This window comes from Pelmatolapia mariae, linkage group LG13 (assembly GCF_036321145.2).
Source record: "Pelmatolapia mariae isolate MD_Pm_ZW linkage group LG13, Pm_UMD_F_2, whole genome shotgun sequence".
NCBI lineage: Eukaryota > Metazoa > Chordata > Actinopteri > Cichliformes > Cichlidae > Pelmatolapia > Pelmatolapia mariae.
This window is the reverse complement of record NC_086238.1, coordinates 11,459,509-11,486,831: the sequence shown is the minus strand read 5'-3', so window position 1 is coordinate 11,486,831 and position 27,323 is coordinate 11,459,509. Positions and strand designations below refer to the sequence as shown.

At 42.8% G+C, this 27,323-nt stretch overlaps 1 protein-coding gene across 4 annotated transcripts in view; it reads left to right on the top strand.

The window, feature by feature from the left end:
- The window catches only part of slit1a (slit homolog 1a (Drosophila)), an 83,810-nt gene that overhangs the window by 44,827 nt on the left and 11,660 nt on the right, over positions 1-27,323 (top strand). For 2 of the 4 annotated variants that reach the window (XM_063491087.1, XM_063491085.1), the window contains exons 5-24: positions 3,005-3,076; positions 3,855-3,926; positions 4,931-5,002; positions 5,792-5,955; positions 9,716-9,863; positions 13,912-13,983; positions 16,726-16,797; positions 16,885-16,956; positions 17,207-17,350; positions 18,362-18,525; positions 19,544-19,567; positions 22,489-22,633; positions 22,788-22,862; positions 22,964-23,107; positions 23,193-23,336; positions 23,422-23,588; positions 24,283-24,415; positions 26,047-26,115; positions 26,733-26,804; positions 26,911-26,982. In XM_063491087.1, coding sequence (XP_063347157.1) covers positions 3,005-3,076; positions 3,855-3,926; positions 4,931-5,002; positions 5,792-5,955; positions 9,716-9,863; positions 13,912-13,983; positions 16,726-16,797; positions 16,885-16,956; positions 17,207-17,350; positions 18,362-18,525; positions 19,544-19,567; positions 22,489-22,633; positions 22,788-22,862; positions 22,964-23,107; positions 23,193-23,336; positions 23,422-23,588; positions 24,283-24,415; positions 26,047-26,115; positions 26,733-26,804; positions 26,911-26,982 — 2,097 coding nt within the window. The remainder of the gene's footprint in view (positions 1-3,004; positions 3,077-3,854; positions 3,927-4,930; positions 5,003-5,791; positions 5,956-9,715; positions 9,864-13,911; positions 13,984-16,725; positions 16,798-16,884; positions 16,957-17,206; positions 17,351-18,361; positions 18,526-19,543; positions 19,568-22,488; positions 22,634-22,787; positions 22,863-22,963; positions 23,108-23,192; positions 23,337-23,421; positions 23,589-24,282; positions 24,416-26,046; positions 26,116-26,732; positions 26,805-26,910; positions 26,983-27,323) is intronic. The other 2 variants (XM_063491088.1, XM_063491086.1) reach the window with 1 other exon arrangement.

The window sequence follows — 27,323 nt, the reverse complement described above, 5'->3', positions numbered from 1 at the left end:
CAAAGAAGATGGAAGTGGTTCCTCTTTAGTCTTTTGTAATTCCTGACTTTGCCAAGATGAGTTCTGAACTATCTTTGGGCTGCTGCACAAGTGATGCACTGTCGTGGTATTTGCTAAAAGGCTTTAACATTAGATTTACTGTCACTAGATTTTGTGTCAAACACCATGGTGACCATTATCTCTATTTGTGGTGACTGTTGTCATATAATCATGTCTGTTTTTGAATGGATCAGTGCTTCCCTGAAATCAGCTCAACTGAAATCAACTAATCAGAGATGTCAAAATTCTCAGCAGCTACACAGTTGGGCCCGAGCTTAGAAAATACCAGTGAGGGGCAACCACAGACTATGTAAAATACAGTATGGTCTCCCACAGAAATGTCCTTTTTGCCATTTTAGGAATGTGTAAATGCAGAAATGTCGAGTTGCTAAATTTAATATTGTTCTGGCTCCTGTAGGAGTTTAACCCGTCGATAAATCCTTATAGAATACAGAAGACTTCAGACTCCAAACCATGACCACTGTGATTATTGTGTTAGATGTGACAAAGGGAGAGAAAGAAACAGGCAAAGGGACAAAAGCAGTATAAGTAAATGAGATTTTCTGGCACTATAGATAGCATCATTTATAGTTGTCATGGGTTTTTTTTGAGGGGGGGTGCACATTGTCCCAGAATAGACTTATATTTTTAAAGTGACCTCCCACGACCTCAGCACCAAATCCAGTCAAACAGCACCATAATTGGTAGTCTATAGATCACTCTAACCAATTGTGTTTTAGCATGCTAGCAGGATTGACGAGTTCACCCTAGAGCTATCATTTTACTACTTACAAAAATGGGATTGTCCTCATATCATCAGAGCTTTCCATCCTTTTCTCATGCCTGTCCCCATATTTATGTCTTTCTTCCTCTCCTAGCACCTACTGCCTCCGGCATTTAATGCCGCCTGAGCACAGCAATTTGTTGAAATTTCCCATTGGAGCCTGGGAGTGAACACACACATACAACCACCACACAGAGAAAAGATATCCTCATATGTCCAGGGGCAAGAAGTCATTAACCAAATGTATGCAGAAGATCACAAAAGAGACATCTTTTGTGTGTTGGTGGTTTTCTTTTGTTGCAGAAAGGTGAAGAGAAGGTGAGGGGACTAATTAGTAATTAGAGTTCGGGTCCAGGTAGACCTCCTTTGATAAGCGGCACCAATTCAGCCCGGGTGCCAGACTGACTCAGCTTTCATTTCTTCACTCATGCTGTTTTGCCAAGAGAACAACAAAGGAGCTGGAGGGAGCACAACCGTTCTGGCTCTCATGCTTGCTAGTTAGGAGACACGAAGCCGGTTTGGTGTTTGGGATATGATCCTGCAAAATATGGCAGACTGACAGAATAGCTAGATTATTGTTGTGTAATTGCCTAAATTGCCTGCTAACTGTGATGCCCTATATCTCAATGAAAGCAGATGTTATGCAGATCTTCCGAGAGAATGTAACTCAGAAACCTCACAGGATAAAATTAGAATGTGCCACTAGATGGAATATTTATGTTCTGTCTGAACACGAGCCAGCGACGTGTGTGTTTCATTTGCACATCTGTACGTGCTCGTCAGGTTTTTGTGTGTTCAGAATAGCAGCCATATAAAGGGCTGCTTATTTGTTCCTTTATCCACTAAATAAAAGTGCCCCTAACATGGTCATTCCCATGCAACATCATTGTAATGCCGTCTTTTAATGGAACAAGACTGTAAACACGGGGCAAGACCCTACAAGTCAGAGTAGACTGCCACAATTCAATCTGACCTCAATATTTCATGCCATGGAATCAAACACACAAATTCCATTTTAATTGTGGTGTATTTGCAGTGGCCTGCATAGTACTCTTTTAATTTTTGCTGTACCATAAAGAAACAACCACCCATTCATTAGATGGATTGCACAACACAACCGCTGTAATGCCTTTTACTCCCCTCTTTTGTATCCTGCCGAAACAATGTCTGTGCGATATTCATTCCCGGGAACATTCTGGAAAGCATCACCCAGTGGGGACACTATGTGAGACTGTGTGTCTTGGGAACTCATTTTAGCATTACCCCATGGGGGTTTTAGCGTGGATATTTGTTGTGTGCATCAGAGGATTGCATGCTGTGGTGCGCATGAACATTAACTAAGCAGGAGTCATCAAAGTCTGATTCTGGTGTTGTGCCTTAGCCCTTCTGTGGGTGACCATAAGTGCTCTGTTTACATCTGTCCGGGCTGTGGGAGCCTTCCTTGCATGAGGCAGGAGCCTCTCTGGTATCAGCCAAGAGTTTCCTTGAGTAGAGTATGTATAGAAGATGGTTGCATGCTTTCTGAGTCAGGTTAGCTCACAATTTAAACAATAGGCAAAATACTCTGCCGATTAAAATAGGTCTTGTGCTTCAAATACTGCTCTTCTCTCTGTTCGGGTCTATTATCACACACACACACTCACACACACACCAAATATTATATGGGAAAATAATGCTCTTTGTGCTACTGCGGGAACACCAACAACATCTCATTGGTCGCTGCCCAGCTGTCTGTCTGCCCAACTGTCTGTTTGTGAACTGGTGCCTCACAACAGTGCATGGTCAGGGCACAGTGAACAAATTATAGCCTGAGTGAACACTGAATAATACAGCCAACAACAAAAAAAATAACATCTTCATTATGAATGAGTTGGCCATGCAGTATCACACCTAAGGGTGTTGGCAGAAGGAAAAAAAAATGCCCATAGCGTTCCTGTTCTGCACCATTGAGTGTGTTAAAAGAAAGAGCGACACTGAATAGAGTTTAATTCCTGCTGCTAGCAAAGCATGCTTAAGCACTAGAAGTGAAAGGTTCACAGAGGAAATTGCTGGAAAATGTTAACATTGCTTCCGAAATTGAGTTATATTGGACACACATCCTCTCAAACTAAAAAAGACCAAACCAAAGCGATAATCGAGGATGGATTGTCTCTAACTGATGCCTTCTTATTGTCTCCGCAGAGATCTGAGCGAGAACTACATCCAGTCCATTCCCAGAAAAGCTTTCAGGGGAGCTACAGACATCAAAAACCTGTGAGTACCTCACTCTTTCCAGGGTAAATGTGCTCTGCCCTGCAATGAACAGTTATCTTCATTATTAAATAAGGATTGGTCTATAGAAGCTTAAAAAAAGTTATGAGGTTATGATGAGTGCATGCCCTTTACTGCTCAAAACCAAAAAGTCTAGCAACATCTGAAAGTAACCACATTTACAAATTGAAAAGTACATGGAAACAGTTAAGTGATTAAAAGTCGCTTAAGGAAGTATAAAAATAACTGGTTAATTAGTTATTAACATGATTCTAACATTGCAGTTATGGCAAGTCAATGAAGAGTCAAGCAAGATTATACAGAATAAATTATTATATTACAAGCTACTGTAAATGAACATTTTCCAATATTTATCCAGTCGGGTTAATGGCCTTTGGTAACCGCAAAACATTATGTACATGTCGGTATGTGTAATTTCAGCAGACTGTGCATCACACTGATTAAGTAGACTAACTACCTTACACATGCTCACACACACACACAGAGCTCCCCAAAGGCGTCTTGTAGCAACACTGATTTGCATCTTTGCACGGACACATACTGTAGATTTATGAGGTGTATCGATGCAGATAAACAATTAGTGAAGTGCTACTCTTGGGGTTACAAGAGCTGAGATGACTAAACCAGTATTGATTTACCACAATCCATCAGTGTTCTGCTCACTGTACCCATGATTACAAATAGCCTATAGGGAGGCGGAAAGATTGTTTACTGTATGTGCCTCGTGTAACAAAGGCTCTCTCTTGTGTGTGATCTGCAGCCAGCTGGATAAAAACCACATCAGCTGCATAGAGGACGGAGCCTTCAGAGCTTTGAGAGGCTTGGAAGTGCTGTAAGTATCTGAAGTGATGCTATTCATCCAACCCAGCCCTCTATTGTTCCATTAAAGCACTTAGTTAAATTAAGACATTGTTTTGGCCTCGCTAATAAGCATAACTAACAAAGCACAGGCCTGGCTTATACCAAAATACCCCCTGTGGGCCTCACGAGGGGAGCCAGCATCATGGAGACCAAGCTCCATTAAGTCACAGTTGACAGCAGTGTTCCCTTCGATCACATTAACACCCCCCACCCGCCCACCACTTCACCTCCATCTACACATCACCCACTTCTGGGCAGGCCATCTGACATTTGGGGGTTCCTACCATTTTACAAAAAAAAAAAAAAAAAGAATCCTATTCAAGTTAGCACTCAATCCTCCATGCATTGGTGACCATGCTTAGCAGTTTTTGAACATTCAATTAATCATGCCTTGTCTAAAGTGTCCAAGCAGTTTCTGTTAGAGCTCTCCACCTGAAACAATTTAGACTTACAGTTCAGGCAGGGGGACGAGGGCACTTTGACAGGCTTGCTATTTTGATAGTGAAAGGCTGTTTTGCATGTGTGTTTGTGTATGAAGGGTTTGAAAAAAGTGACAGCTGCTGTCATGACATGGAGGAAATAGTCATAAGGTTGTCACAGTGGTACAAGCAGGGATAGGGGGTTGTTTTGATAGGGTCTGTATTTATAGGTTTCGTGGGGGGAGGAGGACAGCTTGTGTTGAAAGGGGGTAGCAGGTTGAAATATTGCAAAGGGTTATTAGGCTGATTGAAATGACCCAATTCTCTTTCTGCAGCTGATGCCCAGAGTTCGATGAAAGTGTTGTGATCAGGACTGTGAGCTTGCCTGTGCATATTTGCATGCATGAATGTCTGCATCTGCGAGCAATAAGGTGCTAGACTCCTGATAGGCCATGAGAAGAAAGAGAGACAGGGGGAGAGTTTCAAAGAGACGGGACAGAAGAGAACTGATTCCAAAAAGTTTACTGATGCTAAAATCTTGTTTTCTTTTTCACAGAACGCTGAACAACAACAACATCAGCAGCATCCCCGTCTCTAGCTTCAACCACATGCCCAAACTACGGACTTTGTAAGTCTCACAAATCCCACCACAATACTTTTCTACTGATCCGGAGATATTTCCCATAAAAATAAAACAATATTCCACACACAAACAGGCAAAGCAGAGAAAGGGCTGAGTCCTGTGTGATTTCAATGGGAGTAGACAGGTTCTGTCATTCCAGTCAATGTTGGGTGGCAGCCATAACCACAGAGTACCACAGAAGGGTCTGTAGCAATGCCAGGGGCCATTATTCCCTCCATCTAAAGACAACAACTGGCCCAGATAGACACAAATAGCCCCACAAGTCTATTGTGTATTGTGCATTGTATGTGATTACTAAATCTGAAATTATGCACAAATTAAAACAATTATGCCTGCTGAAACTCTGGACCGTGACTCCACTGCTCTTGCGGTGACATTTTAGGCTCCCAGTGGGGTAGTATTATATGGCTTTTCTGTTTGTGTGCACACCATGTGTCTGCACACATGGGTTTGCGAGTTAACACACATGCTCCAGAGGTCCACCTCACCACGACAAGAGTTATTCTGGACAGGCACAGCACTGCAGGAATGCAGTGTTTGGAGTAGGTTTAGAAAAGACCTCTTTAGTGTTCCTCTTTTTTAGAAAGTGTCATTTATAATCATCCGTGCAGCGTATCATTTGTGTTTTGCCACAGGGATTGGATGTGATGAGTTGTAGGAAAGAATAGACACGTTTTATGCTATTTATGTCTTCAGCTTGTGGTATTTTAGACAGAAAGGGAAAACTTCTTCAATCAATCAACTTTTCTTTTTTCTTCCCCTCTCATTTAACAGCCGTCTCCACTCGAACAATCTGAACTGTGACTGTCACCTGGCGTGGTTGGCCCAGTGGCTCAGGCAGAGGCCTACAATTGGCTTATTCACACAATGCACTGCCCCTCCTGAGCTCAGAGGACTTAATGTGGCAGAAGTACAGAAGCATGAATTCAGCTGCTCAGGTAAGATACACTTACAATAAACTTTTGACAAGCAAACAATGCATTTTATACAAGTTATTTACTTTTTTGTGCAAAAGGCAGCAAACAAAATGGTTCTTTATGACAACGTCTCCCTGTGGAGTAAATAGTTTATGCTCCCCTGGTCACACTGAAACAAAAACACAGGAAGTATCCTGTGTTTTTGTTTCAGTGTGTATTCACCTGGCAGCCACATGACAACCTGGCAACCCCATGCTCTCTTCTGGCCTTTGCATGAGTGCCCACCTCTTGAGGGGCTGGCGCTGGTGCAAGGAAAATGCCCAGCGCACAGCTGGAGCGATGGCTGCCCCCATTGACAGTAGACCCTCTCTCCTCAATTTGTCATTATTTATAGCTTCTCACCTTCTAGCACAAGGATAATCGTGGCTTTGAAATCACTATTTCTTTTGCGGTGTGTGCGCATGTGTGTGCTTGCGCGTGCACGTGTGTGTGGGAGACAGAGAGAGCATGTGCATGTGGGTGTGTCATGCCGTGCATTGGGGTTATCATATCCGGACAATGGAAAAACAGCATGAGAACCTCCACTCCCCACAAGGCCATCTCACTTGCAACGCCAGCTGCGAGGGGTGTTTGTGTCTACGTTTGTGTGTGTGTGTGTGTGTGTACCTCTCTCTGTCTCTCTCTCTCTCTCCATGGGTTGTGATTTTTACGCAGCCATACGGCGTGACAGCACAGATCATTAACTATTCATCGCCCAGGGAAAGAGACTCAAAGCGTGGGAGTGTAACGATTCCAGATACGAAAGGGGAGCAGGGGGTGTCAGGGAAATTTGGTTTCTGATAGGATACTGATAGAGAAAGTTGAGGTTTCGAATGATGGAGAGCTGTAGTTCATGTAGAATACATATAAGCTGCTGTTGTGTAAAAATACCTAAAAAAGTTAAAAGGAGTGTTGTAGACAGACAAACATTGATTTTTTTTTTCTTTTTTTTGAGAGTGTCAATAGCTAATCGTTTTTGTGCCTGCTAACACCAGCAGGAAATCTACCGCTACTATGTATTTGTGTGTGTAAGTACACAGTGATGCACACACACAAACACATACTCCCAGTTTCTTCTTGAGAGGATGAGTGACCAGAAGTTGAACTCCCAGTGAAGGACTCATTAGGGACTGGCTCGCTGGCACACGCATACACACACATACTCCTGTTTTTTGGGGGGGTTTTTTGTATTTTTGATGTTCAGCACTGTGTGGTTGTGCGTGTATTTAGTATGAGCTGTGACCAGGCCAGGCCACCTGCGGGGGATTTGGGGCGGGGTGGCGCTGTGTTGGAAGAAAAGAAGATGGAGAAGAGAGGCGTGTTGCTGTTATGAGAGGCAGGAGAAGGAAAACGGGGTACAGTGTGTTATTCATCGATTCGAAATATGATGAAATTCTGCAGCACCCTGTGTTATGACTCACTTTCTTTCAGTCCCAGTTTTAGGCTGGAAAGCACCACTGTATTGTAAATTTTTGCCTGTAATGAGCAGAGTAACACATTTACTGCTTCGCTTTGAGGAAAAATATTTTTCCAGGCAGTGATTTATCATCAGTCCCCTTTAAAAATGGGGCTCATTCTTTAACAGTTTAAAAAAACATTGCTGTGTGCTGTATATTAATACTTAATGATTAAAAAAATGGAAAAGCGGCTTTAAAAAGTACTAAATCCAGGTGAAAATTGGATTTTAAACAACATTTGCAGAATAAACATTGCGTTATCTCACAAATTTCTGCAGTGAGATGCATTTTCTGTTCTCCAAACAATTTTGTTTCTTCCAAAAGGTTTATAGGTTTGAAATCTGGCTGAAAATCTTTTTTTCCCCGTAGCTGTAGCCAATTACACAAGCGTCAGTTTCTGCTTTAGGATACAGTTACTCCCGTTTGTCTTAATGGGCTTTTCTGTGTGTTGTTTTATTCAAACCAAACATTACGCATAACTCCCATGATCGTTTGCAGCAGATCAAACCCAAAGTTAAAAGGTTTTTGTGCCAACATCATGCTATATATGACAGAAAATGGATGACTAATTCTACCGCATAACTGCTCTCACAATATAATACAAAAGTAAAAATATTGTATTTGAGATGAATAATTAATAATAAATTGCTTCAGCGTTGAATACAATACAACTCTTGTAGTGTGAAACAGGAATTACCCTATAAAAATGGGAAACTGCAGAGGAGACAAATGGGAAGAGGCCAGCGATGGAGGGGAGTTAAACATCAAGACTTGTGAGCACATGGACAGAAGCTAATGGCTTGCAGTGATAAAGAGGCTGAAAATGAGGATGTTAAAAAGGGAGTCTGAAAGTACAGGTGGAGCAGGGGAAAACTGCTGGAAGAAGGAAAGCAAATAAAAGAAGGGCAATGGGAAGGTAACTGGGTAGCAGAGAAGGCGAATGGGAGAGATAATGGGGGATAGGCAGGAAAAAAAAACAGGGGAGGAGCAAACATCAAACAGCTTCACCTCAAGTGTACCTGTCACAGAGCTGTCATTGTTAAGGGCGCTCCAGCTGTGCTCTGCACTCCCCCTGATCCCAGGCCTGTCAGATATGCCATGTTGGATCAGAAGGGAGTTTTTCTCTGCCCTACACCTGATCCCAGATCTGTCAAACCTCTGCCGTCCTCTGATCACAGTGCCTCATATCGCATGTGCTGAGGGACTGTACCAGTGTCACACTCGCGATGATAATCGCTGACTTGATTCCCAGATGTGTCGAAGCATTCCGTCCCATCAGGTAATTGATTATGATTGACCAGATGTATGAAGTCTGACCTTAAACATGTCTTATTAGCTAAATGGTCCAAACGCTCGCGCCAGTAATTTTATGGTAAACCATAATGATTCTGGAGTTATGCTTTCTCTGTCACTGACTTTCACCATCACTCACTCTGTCTTCCTCTCCCTGAATGTCTACTCCCACTTGGCTCTCTCGCCAACATTTTTCCACACAAGCTGAGCGATAGATAGGAACGCGATCAAATATTCATGGTTTGAAACTTGGATTAGTAATGCTGTGTAAATGAGGCCATTTAAAAGTCTGTTTTATTCATTTTATCTGGGTTAGACTTGCGTACACACATCTTGTACGCACACACCAAACACGCTGTACTGGCAGCGCAAGCGCCTGCTCTTCACCACACTGTTGACAGTGCCATAGCTATTTGAACAGGTATCTAGAGACAGTATGACGGGTTGTGTGCTCTGTATGCAAATTAAAAAGTTGAAGCTTTTTAGAAGTGGAGAGGTGGGGGGTTGTAAAGCTGAATGTGCAGAATGGCATCAGTTCTTCCCAGAGAACGCAGACTCAGGAGGAATATTTGCGAAGAGATCAATGGATGTTATTGGGAGACCTTCAATTGCCACTCCAGCTCATTCAAGTGCTTTCTCTCCCCTACATCTACTTCGGCACTCTTTGATATATAACCTAGTTTCTTACCCACTGATTCTAAAAGCTATGTAAGTCTTTTTCTTTTATTTCATTTTCTCATCCCTAGGAATGCGTGTTCATTTGCAATTCAGCTTATAAAACACAAAGGCTTGATGACTTGAGCAGCCGCATAAGAGTTTGAGCTTCAATTAGGAGCATGAGGGGCTTTATATCACCACAGAAAGATCTCCAGCAATTACATCCATTACATCTTTTTATCCTGAAACCAACAAATTCACCTGTGCTCACACACCTGTAGCAGCTCCATATTCCTCTCTTTTATGCATATCCTTCCCTCTGATTGTCTCTTCAGGACACCAGGAGTCTTCAAGCCCACAGCCTTGCAGCACTGGTGGAGGCTCTTGTCCTGCCATGTGTACCTGCAGTAACAACATCGTGGACTGTAGAGGAAAAGGTCTGACTGCCATCCCAGCAAACCTGCCTGAGAGCATGGCTGAAATGTGAGCACACTACTTCTTTCTTTATCAAACATGTGACAAAAAAAGCTTTTACAAAAGAAAAAAAAGTCTTCAAATAAAAACCATCTGTGTCTGAAAAATAATAAGTGCAAAATCTGATACTGCCTGAAGACTTTAGAAATATACATTTTTCATGACTGCTGCACTGCAGCTATCACAAATGTCCATAATTCTTTACAGAGTGTTTTCATGGACGAGTGACTGACATGGAAAAGATTCATTATAAACTCCCCAAAAAATTCTTAACATTCTTAATTTAATTCTCTTTGCATCAGTCAACATTTTCTTTAATTGTAGGGGTTTCACAAGGCCGGGGGAGATATGAGCATGCTTGTTTAATGTACACATGCTGTTCTGGGTTAGTTTTTTCAGCATGAATCACCTGGCAGGGCATTCATCATTTTACTGTGCACTGAGAACGACACATACAGTCTTACGGTCGACTGTAGATTGAGACTGCATGCTCTTATCAGCTCAGATGGCTGTGAACCACATGCGAGTGCTTTACTAACATCCCTCCCTCAGTTTATCAGCCCTCCAACATCTGTCTGAGTATTAACTGTTTACGGCCCAGGATACTGTAATTCCTAGGAATGCATGGCTAGACTTTTCAAACGAGTCTTTTTTAATTCTCTTTATCAGGCTTTCATGCCACTCGCAGAAATCTGTATGAAATGGCACTGCAACATTGTGATTTATGCATGGTGAGAAAAAAGGAGGATGAAGGGAGCAAGCCAGCGGTCGCATTGCATGTTCTTCTAAGGAGCATGTGTGTCGTTAGGAGGACACAGCAAGTTTCTAGGTCTCCTCCTCCCCATGGGGTCTGTTTATAAATACCCAGCTACCATGGAAGTCACAGATCCCATGTTCCCCAACAACCCTGACCCATTTCTAGTGCAGTGGCGTTCTGAATTTCCTAATTTGGACATGCTGGTCCACACTTCTTGTTCTTGTCTAATTAAATGACCACCCAAGAAATACAGAGACATTTCTAAAAGCTAGGCTTCAGGCATCTTGCATTTTTACTTTTGGGATATAATTAATTCAGCCTGATCCTTAGTCCTGGTCTACAAACTGTAAAACATGGAAAAATTGAGATGCAGTTTTGCAATGTTTTATGGTTTGTAGACCTCCTCAGCATGCCCTCCAGTTGTAATGTTCCACAAGTGGGATATCATACACACTGATATGATCTATGAGACTAATAACCAGTGAGCTGCACTAATGGGTGACCAGGGAAGCTTCTGAAGGATAGCTCTATCATGCACATGTTTTATAGAGAGTGGAGTCTATCTGGATAGCAGATGGGTTAGGCCATGTTAAAACCTTCCCTGCCCTTCACATCTAATTGGTGCTTTACTGTGTTCTGCTAATAAACTCTACTATGCTCTGACTCATCTTTTACAAGACCACAAAGGTAAATCACTCTGTTATATTGTGCCTATTCTGTCCTGCCCATCAGGGCCTTACCTTACAGGTTTAATTCCCACAATTTTCTTTCCTGTACCTGTGTCTCCTCCTCTCTTCATTTTTTTTATCACTACATTTCACTCTGTCCTCTCTCCCCCCCAATTGCCGGATTTCAAGGAAACAGATCAACGCCGAATAACTAAAAAGGAGGGGGTTGAGGCGGAGGTCCGTTCTGTAACTTGGTGCAGCAGGTTTGATCTGTGCTTGAAGTTCATTATAAAATCAGTTGCAATTACAGCAAGGGCGGCTGCTAGATATCAAGGCTAGCCTAATACCTTGTTAATGAGGCCCTCTGTAACTCACGAACACACACGCATGCTGCTCTCATTATGTACAAATCGGAGGATTGCGAACCTCTCTGCCCCGTTTTACCCTAATGAATGCCAGTGTTGTGTTTATGGCTGCCGAGGATGTGAGCTGGTTTCTGGTCCTCTGTCTTGTGAAACCAGGCCCAGTTAGCCTGAACGCTACCACAACAGATTATTATGCGCCATAGTCCCCGTCTGCAATGAGTGAATGCTGCCATAAAATTCTCCCCCCTGCCTTTCATCCACACCGCTATGGCTCTGCCATCTACTTCTTACTCACGCACTCACTGGGTGAATACCCAAAGGCATAATGTGTTTCCCCTTAATGAAAACCATGCCCAGGCCCTAATGAAAAGGATGAAGAACATTGATTAGACCGATACAAGCAAGAGAACGCACACACACTCAGACACACATACAAATGTTGAGCCTGATAAATTGGATGCGAACCATTGATCGTCTGTCCACTGGCAACTCTGAGAGATTCTATCTTATTTTTTTCCTGTCTGCCAATTGGACGGAGTAGCTCCTGTGTTGATTGCAGGGATTAAGTCGCTTCCACATATTGATCTGGAAGGAGTGACAATGTGAGAGCTTAAAAGTTGTCAGGCAGGCAGTGTGTGTATATCCTTGTCTGGCTCAGAGAAACACACCGGGATACCACAGCCTGTAGGCATGCTTATACACTGCAGACGTATACATACACATACAAACATCATGTAGAGTGCCAGACTGGTTTGGACGAGTCAGACAGACTGGTTGATGAGAGAAGGCGCTAAAGCCACTTGGCCCACCACTCTGCCGCATGGTGAGGGCAGAGGAACCACAGTGCTGTCACTCCTCTCTAAATCCACAGACTCGCTGGGACATTCAGACAAAAACAGACAGAGAGAGCATGTCCACCACAGGAATCTGTGGTCTGGAATCACTGCTATCCTGAGAATGTCAGTTGGATTTCTATATCTCCCCATAAAGGCCACTCCTTTTGAAGGGGAAAGATTCTTGATTACCAAAAAAAAAAAAAAAAATGTGGAAACCCCAAACTGTTAACTGTTGTGGCTAATGTCCCAACAAAACATTTACCCCCCATGGATAGAAATAAACATAGCAGTGCAGAAGGCCTAAGAGGCATGTAGTAAATCTGAAATGCCTCTAACGGAATAATTAAATCCTGTGGAAATGGTTGCACGCCAAGAAGTCACATACTTAAGAAGGTGATGGTTAAATCTATCAACAGCCATCCTTTGGCCAAAGAGTTTTGCAGATTTTTAAATATTTCTCATTTCCCTGCGGTGACAAATAGCATCTTAATGATTTTTAGATTCTGCCGTAACCGCCGGCCCACCGCAGGCCCATGCCTCATGGTCTGCAGCCAGTCCCTCTGCTGGGAGGCAGAATGGTAGACCAACCAGACAGGCTTGCAGCTGGCTCCCTCTGGGTCCTGCTAAGCCTTGGTAAGGACAGTTTTAAAAGCTGTGAACTGACCTGCAGATAAACAGCCCTCTGCCAGCTACACAAGGGAATTGGTCTGGGACTTAGCTGGGTCCTAAGTAGCAGTTTGAAACGCACATATGCATACCCGCTCTAATGGGATGTCTATTTCCCTGGGCACATCTGAGACTGATTAGAGTCGGTTACTGCTCTGTACTACATGCCCAAGTGTATGTTTGTCTGTGTATTAATTTCATTCTTTGACAGTTGTTTTATGGTAAGATTTTTTTCCGAGCGCTTTCCTTGTCAACTTTACTTCAGCAGCTCTTAGGCTCAGAGGAAAAAGTAAACTCAAAGAAGCAATATTTCACCCTGCTGCAAAGGTTTCAGTAGACACTTTGCAGACACCCTGAGGATAACAGCGAATTTAACAAGAACAAGTGAGATCATTATTGATCTCAGGATCTCATATGAGAACGTAAGTGCTGGAAACTGTAAATGCTATCTCACAAAGAAATATGACTTTTAGTTAAAAAAAAAAAAGGCCTTAACACTCTCACACAAACCAAGACCGAGCATTTTCCCCTCCAGTCCTATTCCTCAGCACTTTAGCATTCACACTGTTTATTGGTTCTGAGGATGTTATGACTCCAACATGCCTGGACCTATTACAGCTGGGGAATAGATCTCCACTAATATAATCAGGCCAATCACTAAGGGTCAGAGGTGATTACTCAACTCTGTTAACATGGAGAACTCTATTGTTTGTTTAAATAACACTATATCTTCTTCTCCTCTCCTCTCCACTCCTCTCCTCTCAGACGTCTGGAGCAGAATGGGATTAAGTCTGTTCCACCCGGAGCCTTCTCTCCCTACAAGAAACTGCGTAGGATGTAAGTACATCAGTACACTCACCCTCAGGGCTAAATAATACAGATGAGAACGAGAAGTTTAGGGCTGGAAAAAGAAGCGACAATTGGCGGTCTTCTCATTCCACATCCAGGGAGCATGAAGTATTTATTTTGTCTGTGCCTTAAGAACAAATTCTTGTTCTCAGACTAGTGGTGGCATGGAAAGCAAGCACTCACATCCTACATGAGCGTAATAACAGCTCTCATTTTTCAGTGCTATATACTGGTATTCCCCTGGTTAGTGTTGTGTCCAGTCTGAGTGTGTGTGTTGTGTGCCTGCGTGGGCAAACTGCAAACCACCGGCTGGGACGATGATGATGAGGGGACAGAGAGTGTGTTGGAATGAGGGCTGAGGCTTCGTTCTCTGAACAGTGACAGGCGGGCAGTTAAACACGGAGTGGTTTTTCACCCGTTGAGCCAGCTGTCCGGCCAACTAGCCAGCACACAACCAGGCAGCCAAACCCATACCTCCAACACCACCAGATCTGACTGACATAGCAGCGGGGAGATGGAGGAAACCGGAGGTCAGGGAGTTTTTCTGTCCTTCTTAAAGGAATTCTCACGGTTTTATCATCCAGCCCCGGGGACAGTTTGAAGTTCAGATGAGGTGAACAGAGAGCAGTAGACAGACCAAAGCAGCTGCTGTCTTAATGTAGCTCCAAGGTAATCCCAAAAATATTTTATATTTTATACTAAAATGAATTAATTTTTTTTGTTTGAGGCTATACTATATATTGGAAAAAATGTCAGCAATGACAAACCAGACTATCCGGTGTGTCCAATGTCTATGTTAAGCTTGAATAAATCCCTTAAACTAAAAAGGCATTGCAGTAACAGTAAGATTAGCAACAAGAAAAGTCATTATGTTTAACTGAATATTGTTACAACCATTTAAAGTTACACATAGAAATTAAAGCAGGGTTTTTGTTGAATTACAAATCCATGAAAACTTGAACCTGGTACAGAAATGCAACAAATGGAGCAACTTACATCCTATTCAAGCAACTAATCACTGAAGATTTAATGACAGAGTCATTCTCAAATAAATCAAATGCAGTTCAAAGCGATTCACAAGCACAAGAGACCCTACCCTAAGCTCAGCCTTACAGGAAATTAATGGTACATGGACTGGTTCTTATATAGGGCTTTTCTACTCATGCACTTTGTACAAGATACCTCATTCAAACAAGCGAATGCGGTATGCGTCTCTATAACTATACATTCGTACTCCACTGGACACAGCTTGATGTTCAGTATCTTGACCAAGGATCCTTAGGATGGGAGCACCCAACCACCAACCTTGCGATTAGCTGATGACCTGCTCTACCTCCTGAGTTACAGCCATCCCTATTAGTGGCATATTTATCTGATTTTTCTAGAGGTGCCAAACCCAATCTGAACGCCTCAAAAACAGAGACAAAATGTATCTAAATCAGTGGTCTTGATCTGTTCTTCTTAACATACATGACCTGCTACTGCTGCTCATTCTGCTTTTAGCAACAACAATGCATGGTCACATATCTTTGTTGACCCTAGAGGCTCTATTGATTCAGCTGGCTATATAGTCGTAATGGCTAGGCCAGTTCTATGTCCTACACCCTGAGTACACAGTATGCAGACAGCATCTATACATTATGATGAATGTCTCTTCAGATTCATCACATAATCTTAACCGGGCTTTCTGGAAAATGACTCACTCAGAGAGGTTCAATATTTAATTAAGAGGCAAAATCAGCTCAGTAAAAGTTTTTTAAAGGCTATTGTGCACTTGTCTGAGCGTTTGCTATTCGTGGTTTGTGCACCGCTTGTGCTGACCCTGCATGTCCTTTTCTTCCAGTAAATGTCAACCCCACACATTCTCTCTCACCTTGTCCCAGTTTGAATGACCTACACATGAACCATCCCTTTAGACAGGGATGCAGTAAGCGGCCTCACTCACCGCCACATGCGCAAACACGCTAGTGTCTGAGTTTACAGACACACACCAGTGCACATGTTGGCTCCTTTGCTGCGTTTTCATTTCCAGGAAACCTCAGTCCTTTGCAAAAAGACAAATGGGCACTTATTTAACTGTTACCCCCAAATGAGAAAATATCCCTCTTCTTCACCACATGATGATTTCCCTTCAAAGGTATCCAGTCGACTCGAGTTCAGTCCACATACTCCATTAACTCTGTCTCTCCATCTGTCTTTCTCCCTTTCTGTCCCACTGTTCCTCGTTTACTGTTGCATTTATTCACACAGACATGCACGCACATAAACACATAGACACACGGGCTTAGTGGTTATCCTGTGGGGAGAGGCCTGTGGATCCTATTAGCAACAGCTATGTTCAGAGGCAGTCTACCGTATTTCACTTTGGATTTTGGCCCTGCATCACATTTTTTTAATTTTTCTTTCTCTCACACACACACATGCACATGCACACATACACATAGCAACGCAGCAGAAGAATGGTTGTTTGCCACAAATAATACAAGTAAATGTTTTGATTGGCTCCAAGGCTCCCTTGAAGAGACGCACCATTAAATATGGGAGAAAGCTGGAAGTCATCCTCATCCAGCTCGCAGTACGTTTGCTTATATTTGATGCCAGCGAGAAGCAGGGGCCATGCATCCGCCCCACCTTCAAAGGAGTCAGGCTTTTCATAAAAAGGGGAAACTGGCCTTTTTCCCAAATTCTCAAATTCCTTGACTAATTTTAATGCGTTCTTCTCCAACACAGAGATCTGAGCAACAACCAGATCTCAGAGATAGCTCCTGATGCCTTCCAGGGCCTGCGGTCCCTCAACTCCTTGTAAGTAGCCCCGAGCTGAGCTTGTGCATGAGTAGCCACTGGGCTGTCATATTCTGACTAAAGCGAGTCTGTGTTGTGATTTTGCAGAGTGCTGTATGGAAATAAGATCACCGATCTGCCTAAGGGGGTGTTTGACGGCCTCTACGCATTACAACTTCTGTAAGTGGATTACAAAGACATACACACACACAGACACACAAGACACTCTGCAGGCATATATTCAATACCAGGCACCCTGTACTCCTATTCAGTAAAGAAGTCATAACCTTCAAATAAACTTTGTTCCTATGCATAGTTTTCTAGATGGAATGTATAATGAATGAATACATAAAAAAATTCTGACAAGTTGCTTTTTCCTTCTTCCCTCCCTCCTTTTTTTCTACTTTTCTTTTCTTCCCCCTTCTCTCAGGTTGCTGAATGCCAATAAGATTCACTGCGTTCGTGCCAACGCCTTCCAGGACCTGCAGAATCTCTCGCTGCTATCGCTCTATGACAACAAGATCCAAACCCTCGCCAAGGGCACCTTCACTTCACTACGAGCAATACAGACCCTGTGAGTGAAACACACACACACACACTCAAACACACACACGCTGCTGTACACGCTCTGACATATGCTGATCCGTTACCATAAAACATGAGCCAACACAGGAGTTGTTTACTTGCAAGTCTGTGTAATAACACAGGAATGGAATCATGAGGTAGAGAGGTGAGTAAATCTATCATCGTCACAAACACCCAGACACACACACACACAGCTTCTCCAGCTAGATAGAGATCAAAAACAGCACATCTACCACACCCAGTCTTTCCACCACTGTTACGGAGACAACACCAATTCATTGAAATTAATGTCTCCTTTTTTCTGTCCTAAGTAACAAGGCAACACAAACACTACTGTACAGATACATACAAATACAGACACCGGACAGGCATCTAAAATATACAGCATAAGGTTTTCTCATTGTCATAGAAACACCTGTTGAGGTTGATAGTGGTGATGATGATGGTGCTATGGCTTGTCTCACCACACATACACACCAACTTAAACAACACTGTGTCTCAAGCTTGTTTTTACACTTGCATTGAAAATACGGGATGAAAGTGCACAATGAGCGTTTCCACCAGTCTCTGGCATCCCCAGACTGGCTACGTAAGCTGGATGCAGCTCGAAGTTAACAACAAAATCAGCTATGGATTGTTTTTCCTCTTGCCTGTAATTCTTGTGATCCATCAGTGTTTTGGTGTGAGTTGCCCAGTTTTGAAGAAGTGTGCTGTAGTGATGTTTGCCTTCTTCTAAATATAATTGAACTAAATGTAACCCGCTACAAAACACTACTCAGAGAGCACTATTTAGTTCTATTATATGTCTTCCAAAGTGAACAAATGACACAGAAACAGTCTAGTTGGATAATAAATGTGTTTTTCAAGTCTTAATCTTAAATTATTGCTCAGGTATGTGTTTCTGTGGTTCCAGGTGAGAGTCTGTGCCCAAACAGGAACATCAGTTTTCATGTGTTTATTCTGTTTCTTCTACTGTCTTTTTATCTCAACTTTTTTCCAGTCACCTGGCCCAGAACCCATTTATTTGCGACTGTAATCTGAAGTGGCTGGCCGACTACCTGCGCACCAACCCGATCGAGACGAGCGGCGCCCGCTGTGCCAGCCCACGGCGGCTCGCAAACAAACGCATCGGGCAAATAAAGAGCAAGAAGTTCCGCTGCTCTGGTAGGCCGGTGGCTCCGTGTCACTCTGCTGAAATTCATCCCTACTGGTCTTCTCTATTTCTCAGACAGGCTTTGTTGTTTTTATGCCACTTGTCTCACGCTGCTCCTCGCTTACCTTCTGTCTTTCTCTCTGCTGGGAGTGACTTTTATCCCTCCATGATAGCGCATTCAATGAGCGATCAGTCCCGGCAGAAGGTTTTACTTTGCCTATCATTTGCTGTGCTGCTGCTACTCAATCAATATCTGCCCAGATGAACTTGGGGCCAAGGAGAGAGGGATTGTTTGCTCTTTCTCCACTTTCCCTGCATAATACCACATCGTGAGTCTGGTTTCACATTCAAACCGCAGTGAGCTGAGATCACCAGTCCAGGCTGGTGTTAGGGCTTAGAGTTTCTGCCTGTGCCCACCATTCCCCTGCCCTTTGCCAGTCATAGGCTCCCATCCCTACCAGCCTCTGTCTCCTCTTGCTCTCTTCATTGCTCACTACCCACCGGGCTCATGTTTCCTTCATGGCCCCTTATTCTCTCTCTCCTCCTCATGACACTAGCCAGACTCCACCATTCCCACTCCCTCCACTGTGTGCCCACCATTGTGTGTACACACTTTGCTACGCTGTCTGGCATTCTGACCTGCTGAGGTTTCACACTTCTTTATAGACTCATTTGTTTGGCTCGATCTGGTGGAGAAGGGAGTCCATGTGTTTTTTCTCTTTGTTTTTACTTTCTTTTTTTTTCCTTTTTGACTTTTTCCTTCTTTCTCACCGTCTCCTTCTTTCCCCTCATGTCACCCTTCCTTAGCAACAGCCAAATATTTACCACCTTTTTACATTGTTACTAGTGTCTCCATATTGCCACACAGAGATAGTCCTAGGCTTCTCTGTTTAATTGTCATATACCTTAAATCATGTGTCGTCATATATAAACTTTATATATGACTGATATGAAGCATAGCAGTGCCAAAGCTATGCAGACCAGACTGGTCTCACTGACATCCGTCCCTCTTTCTTTTCTCCATCACAGCCAAAGAGCAGTACGTCATCCCAGGTGAGTGGCTTGTAAACCTTCACCCCTATCATTGTCGTTCTCTTTTCTCTAATTTTCCACCTGCAGCCATCTACCAGCATCACTTTTTCCATTGCTTACTATTCATTTAAACAAAGTTCTCCCACAAATTAAAGGAAAAAAAAAATCTGTTTATTACAGCCCGGGCCTTACTTTTGTATATCTGCAATTATTTCTAAAAATGCTATAATTGAGTCAGAAAGAACAGCAAGCATTCAGATGATCATGCTAGATATGAACATGCAGGTTAGCCAAACTCATGTGGAAGTATTGTAGGAATCAGTGATTTGCCAATTAAAATGATGTAATTAACAGAAAATAATGCCAAATGTTTGGTGTGCAAATGTCAATTTTTATGAAAAATCTGAATTTGATTTAACAACATTCTCTGAAATATCAAAAAATCATAATAAGTCAGCACTTATAACTGTGTTGCATCACCTCTTTTGAAAATAGGCAGTAAGCATTTGGCAGTTGGAGACGGCAATCGCTGTAGGTTTAAAAGCAAAAAGTTTCCCTCCTCTTTCCTGATCTACTATTTCTGCAGGTTGGGGCCTCTTTTGTCATTATTCCTGTCTAATAAAGCACATAATGTTTTACTGGTTGATAGATTTGGATAGCAGGGCAGGCCGTGTGGTGCAAAATTTGGTTTGGCATTGTCTTGCTGAAATAAGCAAGGCCTTTCCTAAAGAAGATAATGTCTGGACAACAGTTTTCCCTTCACTGTTTCAAAAATAACAACCAAAAAAATAAACCTGGGCAATTTATAAAGTGACAAGTAAAATGTGCCGTTTGTTGAGATACTTAAGATAAAAGTGCACACGAGAATACCTAATAGCGCCCAAGAGTTACTGCCCCTATGTGTGAATTTTAATGTGATATATATGTGTGAGAGCATCTGTTTCTTCTCAACTTTGTTTCCCTGACAGTCTCAGCAGATAGTCCAAAGGAAATGTCTCTTTGCTTTGGCATTAGCACAGACAGTCAGTCACAGAGAGGGACAGAAAAGGAGGCAGAGGGAACGAGACAGAGGGGGAAAGAAAGTGTGTCCTTTCTATCAGTAAAAGCTAAAGAAAATAAAGCCCACCAGAGGACTGAGATTCCTATCGGCGGATGTTTCCGGACCTCTTAACAAGAGCACTTTCAAGAAAATAACCGGGAGGAGCAGTGATGTGTGTCAAAGTCTGCGTGTGTGTATGTGCGTGTGCCTTAGTGGGGTTGTGTATGCTTGGGTGATTCATTGTCTACGCTTGTATATCTGTGTGTACGTGTGTGGAAATTAATGTGTCTTTGTGTGCTAAGTTGAGATAAAGCTTTGCACTGGCTTAGAGAACAAATGGGAGTCCTATATAAGCAGAAAGAAGATCAAAGCGGAACGTGATTAATAAGAATTTAACCCTCCCCTGACTGATAACAATTAAAGCTTCCACAATGGAAACACACGTCCAAATCACTGATAGCATGGGAATTCAGTAACTTTGATAATGGGGGCCGAGTTGCAGAGATTTATGAGAACTTCTGCAACTCCAGCGATGAGTCACTTTGCACCTCAGAGAGGGAAAAACCTCATCCCTCTGCCCTCTATTTTCTCTGATTTCGTGTAAATCTGCTGACAGTAAAAGTGTCACCACCACGCACTTGTGACGATGACGATGACTCAGGCTCACGAAATCTCCCCTGGCTCCTCTACATCCTCGAGATCAAAGCTCTGTGCTGTATTTTCATTGCTTCCTCCATCGCAGGAAATGCCTTTTCCTGTGTCTGGCCTAGCGAGGGAAAGGTTCCTTAATGACCAGCATTACCGTGTCTGTCTGCACCCTCCGCTCCGCTGAGCCACTGAGAAGTGACACAGCTCCAGAAAAAATGTTTTTTGCACAGGCAACAAGAGGAAGTGGTTTCTGGGAATTTTTTTTGTCACTGTCCAAAGGTATTCTAATAAAGTCAGCAATGAGGTTTTGGGATTAGGTCTTGTTTGGACAGATTTTTGATATTCAACTGTAGGATTTTGTCCTGGTTGTTTGAGGTTTTCCTGCTCATGACTGTGGTCTGGGTGCCCCACGCGGTTCCACTGACGTCATCGCTAAACCTCAGGCAGAATGATGCACTGATGTGAGCATGCAAAAGGGGAATGGGACACAAAACAAAGCTCTAAAACAAATTCCGGCTTTTTCCCTCTAAATGGAACACATACGCTTTAAATGCACGTATAAATGCATACATACACAGACACTGGGGCACAATAGACACTCACAGACAAACACACACTGTTCTAAGTAGTTCCCAGTGCTTTTTCATTATTGAGCAGCCATGATGTAACTTGAAGCACACTTTTTGGCACGTAACATCTATTCATAGACAGAGGAGGTGCAGGAAAACGTCCCACATTCCCCTCGCTGCCTCATTCTCGCTCTATCAGGACAGGCGTCTCTCTGCACGTCCGCCCCTCACCTTTCATTTCTCTTTCGTCTTTCTTCTTTTCCTCCTTTTGCATCTGTTTCCTCTCTCTCCTTTCCTTCAAATCCACCTGTCATTTCCTGTGCCTCTCTCATCCTCCTTTCTTCCTTCATCCTCTGTCCCTTGGGTGGTCTGCTTCAAGCTGGCTGTCCAAATCCTCTCTCTTTTCACCCCAATGCTCCATCACCTCTCTCTAAAGTAACTCACCCATTCATCTTCTCCTATCAATGGTAGGAGGGTTGCAGGATGCTCTATAGGGCACCTAAGGTGCCCTAAAGTAGGGAAGTCTCCTCTTCGGTCACAACAGGACAAACTGCTGACACACAGCTGCTGAGGGGGCGCATGCGTGACTGCGAACATCATGGGATTGAAGGCACTTGTGCTGGTTTGGAAGAATGACTGATGTCATATGTTGTGCCGTAACAATGTCTATCTTTTCTCCTGTTCAGGCACAGAGGACAGCCATCTGAACAATGCATGTAACAGTGATCCAGTCTGTCCTCCCAAGTGCCGCTGTGAGTCGAATGTAGTGGACTGCTCCAACCTTAAGCTCACCAAAATCCCCGAGCACATACCCGCATCCACCACCGAACTGTAAGCAAACAAGAAAAAAAAAGTATTTGAAGAATCTGTTGTGTGCTGAAGTTGTAGACGAATCAAATTTTAAAACTCACAGTGAATATCTAAAGAGAATTTGAATGGATTTTTCCGTTTGAATGATTAAACCTTTCAATCTTATACCCACTAGCCGCCTTAACAACAATGAGATTACAACTCTGGAAGCAACTGGAGCTTTTAAGAACCTTTCTCAGCTGAAGAAAATGTAAGTAGAAATCATCTTACCTTTCAGCAGTCACTCTCTAAAGAGTAAGTGCTGCTTTTAATTCTCTGACATGCTTTCTTTCTCCCCCCACAAACACACAGTAACCTCAGCAACAACAAGATCACAGAGATTGAGGATGGGGCATTTGAAGGCGCGTCCTCTGTCAATGAGCTTCACCTCACAGCCAATCAGATGGACTCGGTTCGAAGTGGGATGTTCCGTGGCCTTGAGGGACTGCGAATGTTGTGAGTCACAACCCCATACTTGTGCATATTTGGAAAAGTTTCTGATGGGTTTTTTTTTATTAATGTGTATTTCTTTTGTCCTCAGGATGCTGAGGAACAACAAGATCAGCTGTATCCACAATGACAGCTTCACAGGGCTTCACAACGTCCGTCTGTTGTCTCTGTACGACAACCAGCTGACCACAATCACACCCGGAGCCTTCGACACCCTCCAGACTCTGTCCACTCTGTAAGATCCTGCCACACTCACACGCCTAGCTTTAATTTTAGGTTTTATTGCTCTCACAGTCTGTTTTACTCTCACTCTCTCCCAGTAACTTACTGGCCAACTCCTTCAACTGTGACTGTCGGCTGGCCTGGCTAGGTGATTGGCTGAGGAGCAGGAAGATTGTAACAGGTAACCCTCGCTGCCAGCGTCCTGCCTTCCTGAAGGAGATCCCGCTCCAGGATGTGGCTCTGCCTGACTTCCGCTGTGAGGAAGGTAGGCTGCTTTGAGTGCTTTACTTCACGTTATACCACAGCTCCCGTGTAAGTGGAGTTTTTTCCCTCCTTGAAAAGAGAAAAGCATCTTAAATAGGATATGTTAATCCTTCTCTGTGTTTGAAACTAACCTGGGTGTGACTGATGAAGGTTTTAACCCATAGTATGTTATAAAGACGAGCTGTTTAAAGTTTCTGAGATAATCTCAAATAATGGCCACTGCTGTGTGAGTCTTTTGTTTACTGAATAGATTGATACTCAGCAGTTCCTAAGCTGCTGATCAATGAAATGCTGAGTGGAGCTATTGAGCTGTTTGCCTTATTGATCAGTCACCCTGTTTGCACCTGAATGATTGTTAGACCTGTCTTCACGCTTTAGGCAGCTTCCATTCTTTGCCTTTGCTGGTCAATACTACATTAGCGAGTCTCCTTTCTCTTTCTGTCCTTTAATTTTTGTTTTTGTGCTTTTCACATCTTTTACTTCTTCCTTCTTTATTTTCTCAATGCCTTGTCAGGTTTAATTTATTGTGATGCTGTGCTGTCTTTTGGTTTGCTTTCTATTTTTACTCTATCTACAGTTTGGGGTTTTTTTGGTCAGAAAAAACAGCTATTTTTTGGCTTGTTTCCATTTACGTCTGCCCTCATGGTCATGTTTTCTTTGTCTTCCTCTCTCATATCTCTCTTCTTTTATCCCAGGCCAAGAGGAGACAAGCTGTGTGCCTCGGCCCCAGTGTCCCAGTGAATGTACATGCTTGGAGACTGTGGTGCGCTGCAGTAACAAGCACCTTCACACACTGCCCAAAGGCATCCCCAGGAATGTGACAGAACTGTGAGTTCTTTGGAATTAATTACTCCAATTGCATTTATATTTATCAGCTTGACTTTCAGGTATTATTTTCGCCTCATCTTTCCTTAAAGGAAAGATCATTCCTTAAGGAAGATCATTAAAAAAAACGTAAAGTGGACTTTATGAGCCTCTAAAAAAGATAAGTGTTAACAGCAGGGGCAAAGAAAACACATCTCGTCACTTAGGGAATAGGAAAGGAGTCAATAAACCCTGTAGTTATTCTCTCAGACATTCTTCTTCTATGTTCCTCACAGCCTTCAGGGCTAGCACTGATGTCACTCTCACACTCAGAGCCAAGGATTAGTGTGTGTGTTTGTGTGTGTGCGTGAATATTTGTGTGAGGGCCAAAAGCCTGTCCACAGGAGCATAGGGGAGCAACAGGACATTTTAATGAGCAGTTTTCAATGGAAAGGGGAGGAAATGGAATAGGTCTGGAACTTTCCAATAATGCTTAAAGTGGTTCAGACCAACTCAGGCACACACACACACACACACACACACACACACACACACACACACACACACACACACACACACACACACACGCTGTGCGAGCCTTAAGGCCTGTCATTGTCCCAGCAGGTGTGACCAGGTGTACCCCTCTGTTCTGGGCTTTCATCTTGTCATCTGGAGAGTTTGCTACTCCATCATTATCCCAAGTGTCCTCAGCACTGTCATTACCTATCATTACCACTGAACCCAAAGGCCTCCTAACTACCCACCTCCCCGCACCCACGCACCCTGTGCTTCCCACCCTGTGTACAGTCAAGAACAATAGCAGGAGCCTGCAGCTCTGCTCAGAAGGACCAGGCCCTAAATCAGCCATTTATCAAAGTGACAGACCACTAGTAGGACTTTGTGTTGGTAATCAGGAGGGTGGTTGTGTGCCTTGTATACATCACTCACTTGCATAGCCCACACAAACACAAGGGTTTGTACATCACTTTAAAAGTGCCGGGTCACATTTAGGAATTGTTGTTAAACTGGAAAATCAGAAAAAAGCAAATTCACTGAAAGTAACACATTTGTCTTCTTTTCTTAGTCACTCTTTCACAGTAGAAGTGATTCTTAGCCCAGTATCTGTGTGAAATGGGACTACTTAAACAGCATGTCTGTGGAATGCTTGCTATGCTTGACTTCTAGTCTTGACAAGCAACATTGTGTTAAAACCTTGTAAGCAGATATCCATACATGAATATGCAGAATCTGGCACCAGATGCTTTCTGGTTTTCATTTGTAGACTGATTGAAGTTCTAACTTTTTTTTAACAATCCTGTTTGAGCAGGCTTTGATGCAGTTAAATAGTGTGTAGAAGAGTAAAAGAGGGATTGCACTGTAATCATCAGCTACTGATAATGATTTCTCTTTTATTCATGTTTTCACTATCCCAATATTCTGGTTACTGTGGATCCTCCATAAAATTCACCTCCAGAAGCTAGGTCAGCACAGTAGCCAACTGGTTACCAGAGCCATGAGTGGATCAGTTGAATCTTAGATTGAAAATATATTAAGAAATAGTGCTGGTAAATATTTTCAGTCTGCTGTAGCTGTTCTATCTGTCAATGATAGCACCTGCTGGTTCATTACTAACCTATTTGTGTCTGTCTGTCCAGGTATCTAGATGGAAACCAGTTCAGTGTTGTTCCAAAGGAACTGTCTGCCTTCAAATACCTACAGCTGGTGTAAGTTTTTTATCTGTGTACATCTTCAATCACAAGGTCTAGATCCAGGATGTCAAACTTATATTACACCGTGGGCCACATACAGCTCACTTTGATGTTAAGCCTTTGTGTTTACCTGCACATTTAATCCCTGAGTTATATTAATGCAATAAAAAGAAGTGCAATTTCAAGTATGTCAGTTTTTCTACAACACAAAGAAATGTTGCTTAAGAATGACTCTTTGAGCCTAAAGTCTAAGAAACAGCTTTATAAAATTACAGCAAAAGATCTGGTAGCTCATTGCCTAGACTGTTCTGTAATTATAAAACAGAAAGTTCTTGTTAATTCACAGAAAATATCCAGTCTATTATGTCTTTTTTCACAGAAAGAAAGAAAGACCTTTACTGTCATTTAATTGATTATCTATTGCTTAATTACTTTGGTGTAGTATAAAAAGGTGGGGGGGAGGTCTTTATCGGTTCTTACAGTCCAAAATTCATGCCCTCTGTCACTTGTTCCTAAGTCATCCAGTGGGCCAGATTGGAGTCTTTGCCGGGCCAATTCTGGCCTCCGGACCTTATATTTGACACCCCTGGTGTTGATCAATACAGTGAATGTTTTCCTTTTTTACATTTCAGAGACCTGAGCAACAACAAGATAAACTCTCTGACCAACTCATCCTTCGCTAACATGAGTCAGCTTACCACTCTGTAAGTCTTAACCAGCCTTGACTGTCATTTTAATTTATCTGCAACTAGAAAAGTTTTTTTTTTAATTCTACCTAAATTTGACACTTGTGACAAACTTACTTTGCAGAATTCTGAGCTATAACTCGCTGCGCTGTATTCCCAAAATGGCTTTCAGTGGACTGCACTCACTTCGACTGCTGTGAGTTCATTTTCAGATTTCAGATGAATTGCATGTAGGTACTATTTGTGTTATAAATGTGCTTTTTTTCAAATACAGAATGTATACTGCCTGTGCTATGAGAGTGTTTCACTTTTTTCCTCATGAAAAATCAAATGTTTCTTTGGTGTCACATCATTTCAGGACAGTGTTCATTCTGCTCACTGAGAACATTTGAAGTCATTTTGACAGAAGTGTTCTAAAACAAGACAGGACTTACTTTCAGGCTAAATGAGTTATTAAGGAGGATATTTTTGCAGCCTGCACTGACTACAGAGATGGTGCAAGCAGATGCTGAGAATGTTTGATTGACTCCAGAGGAA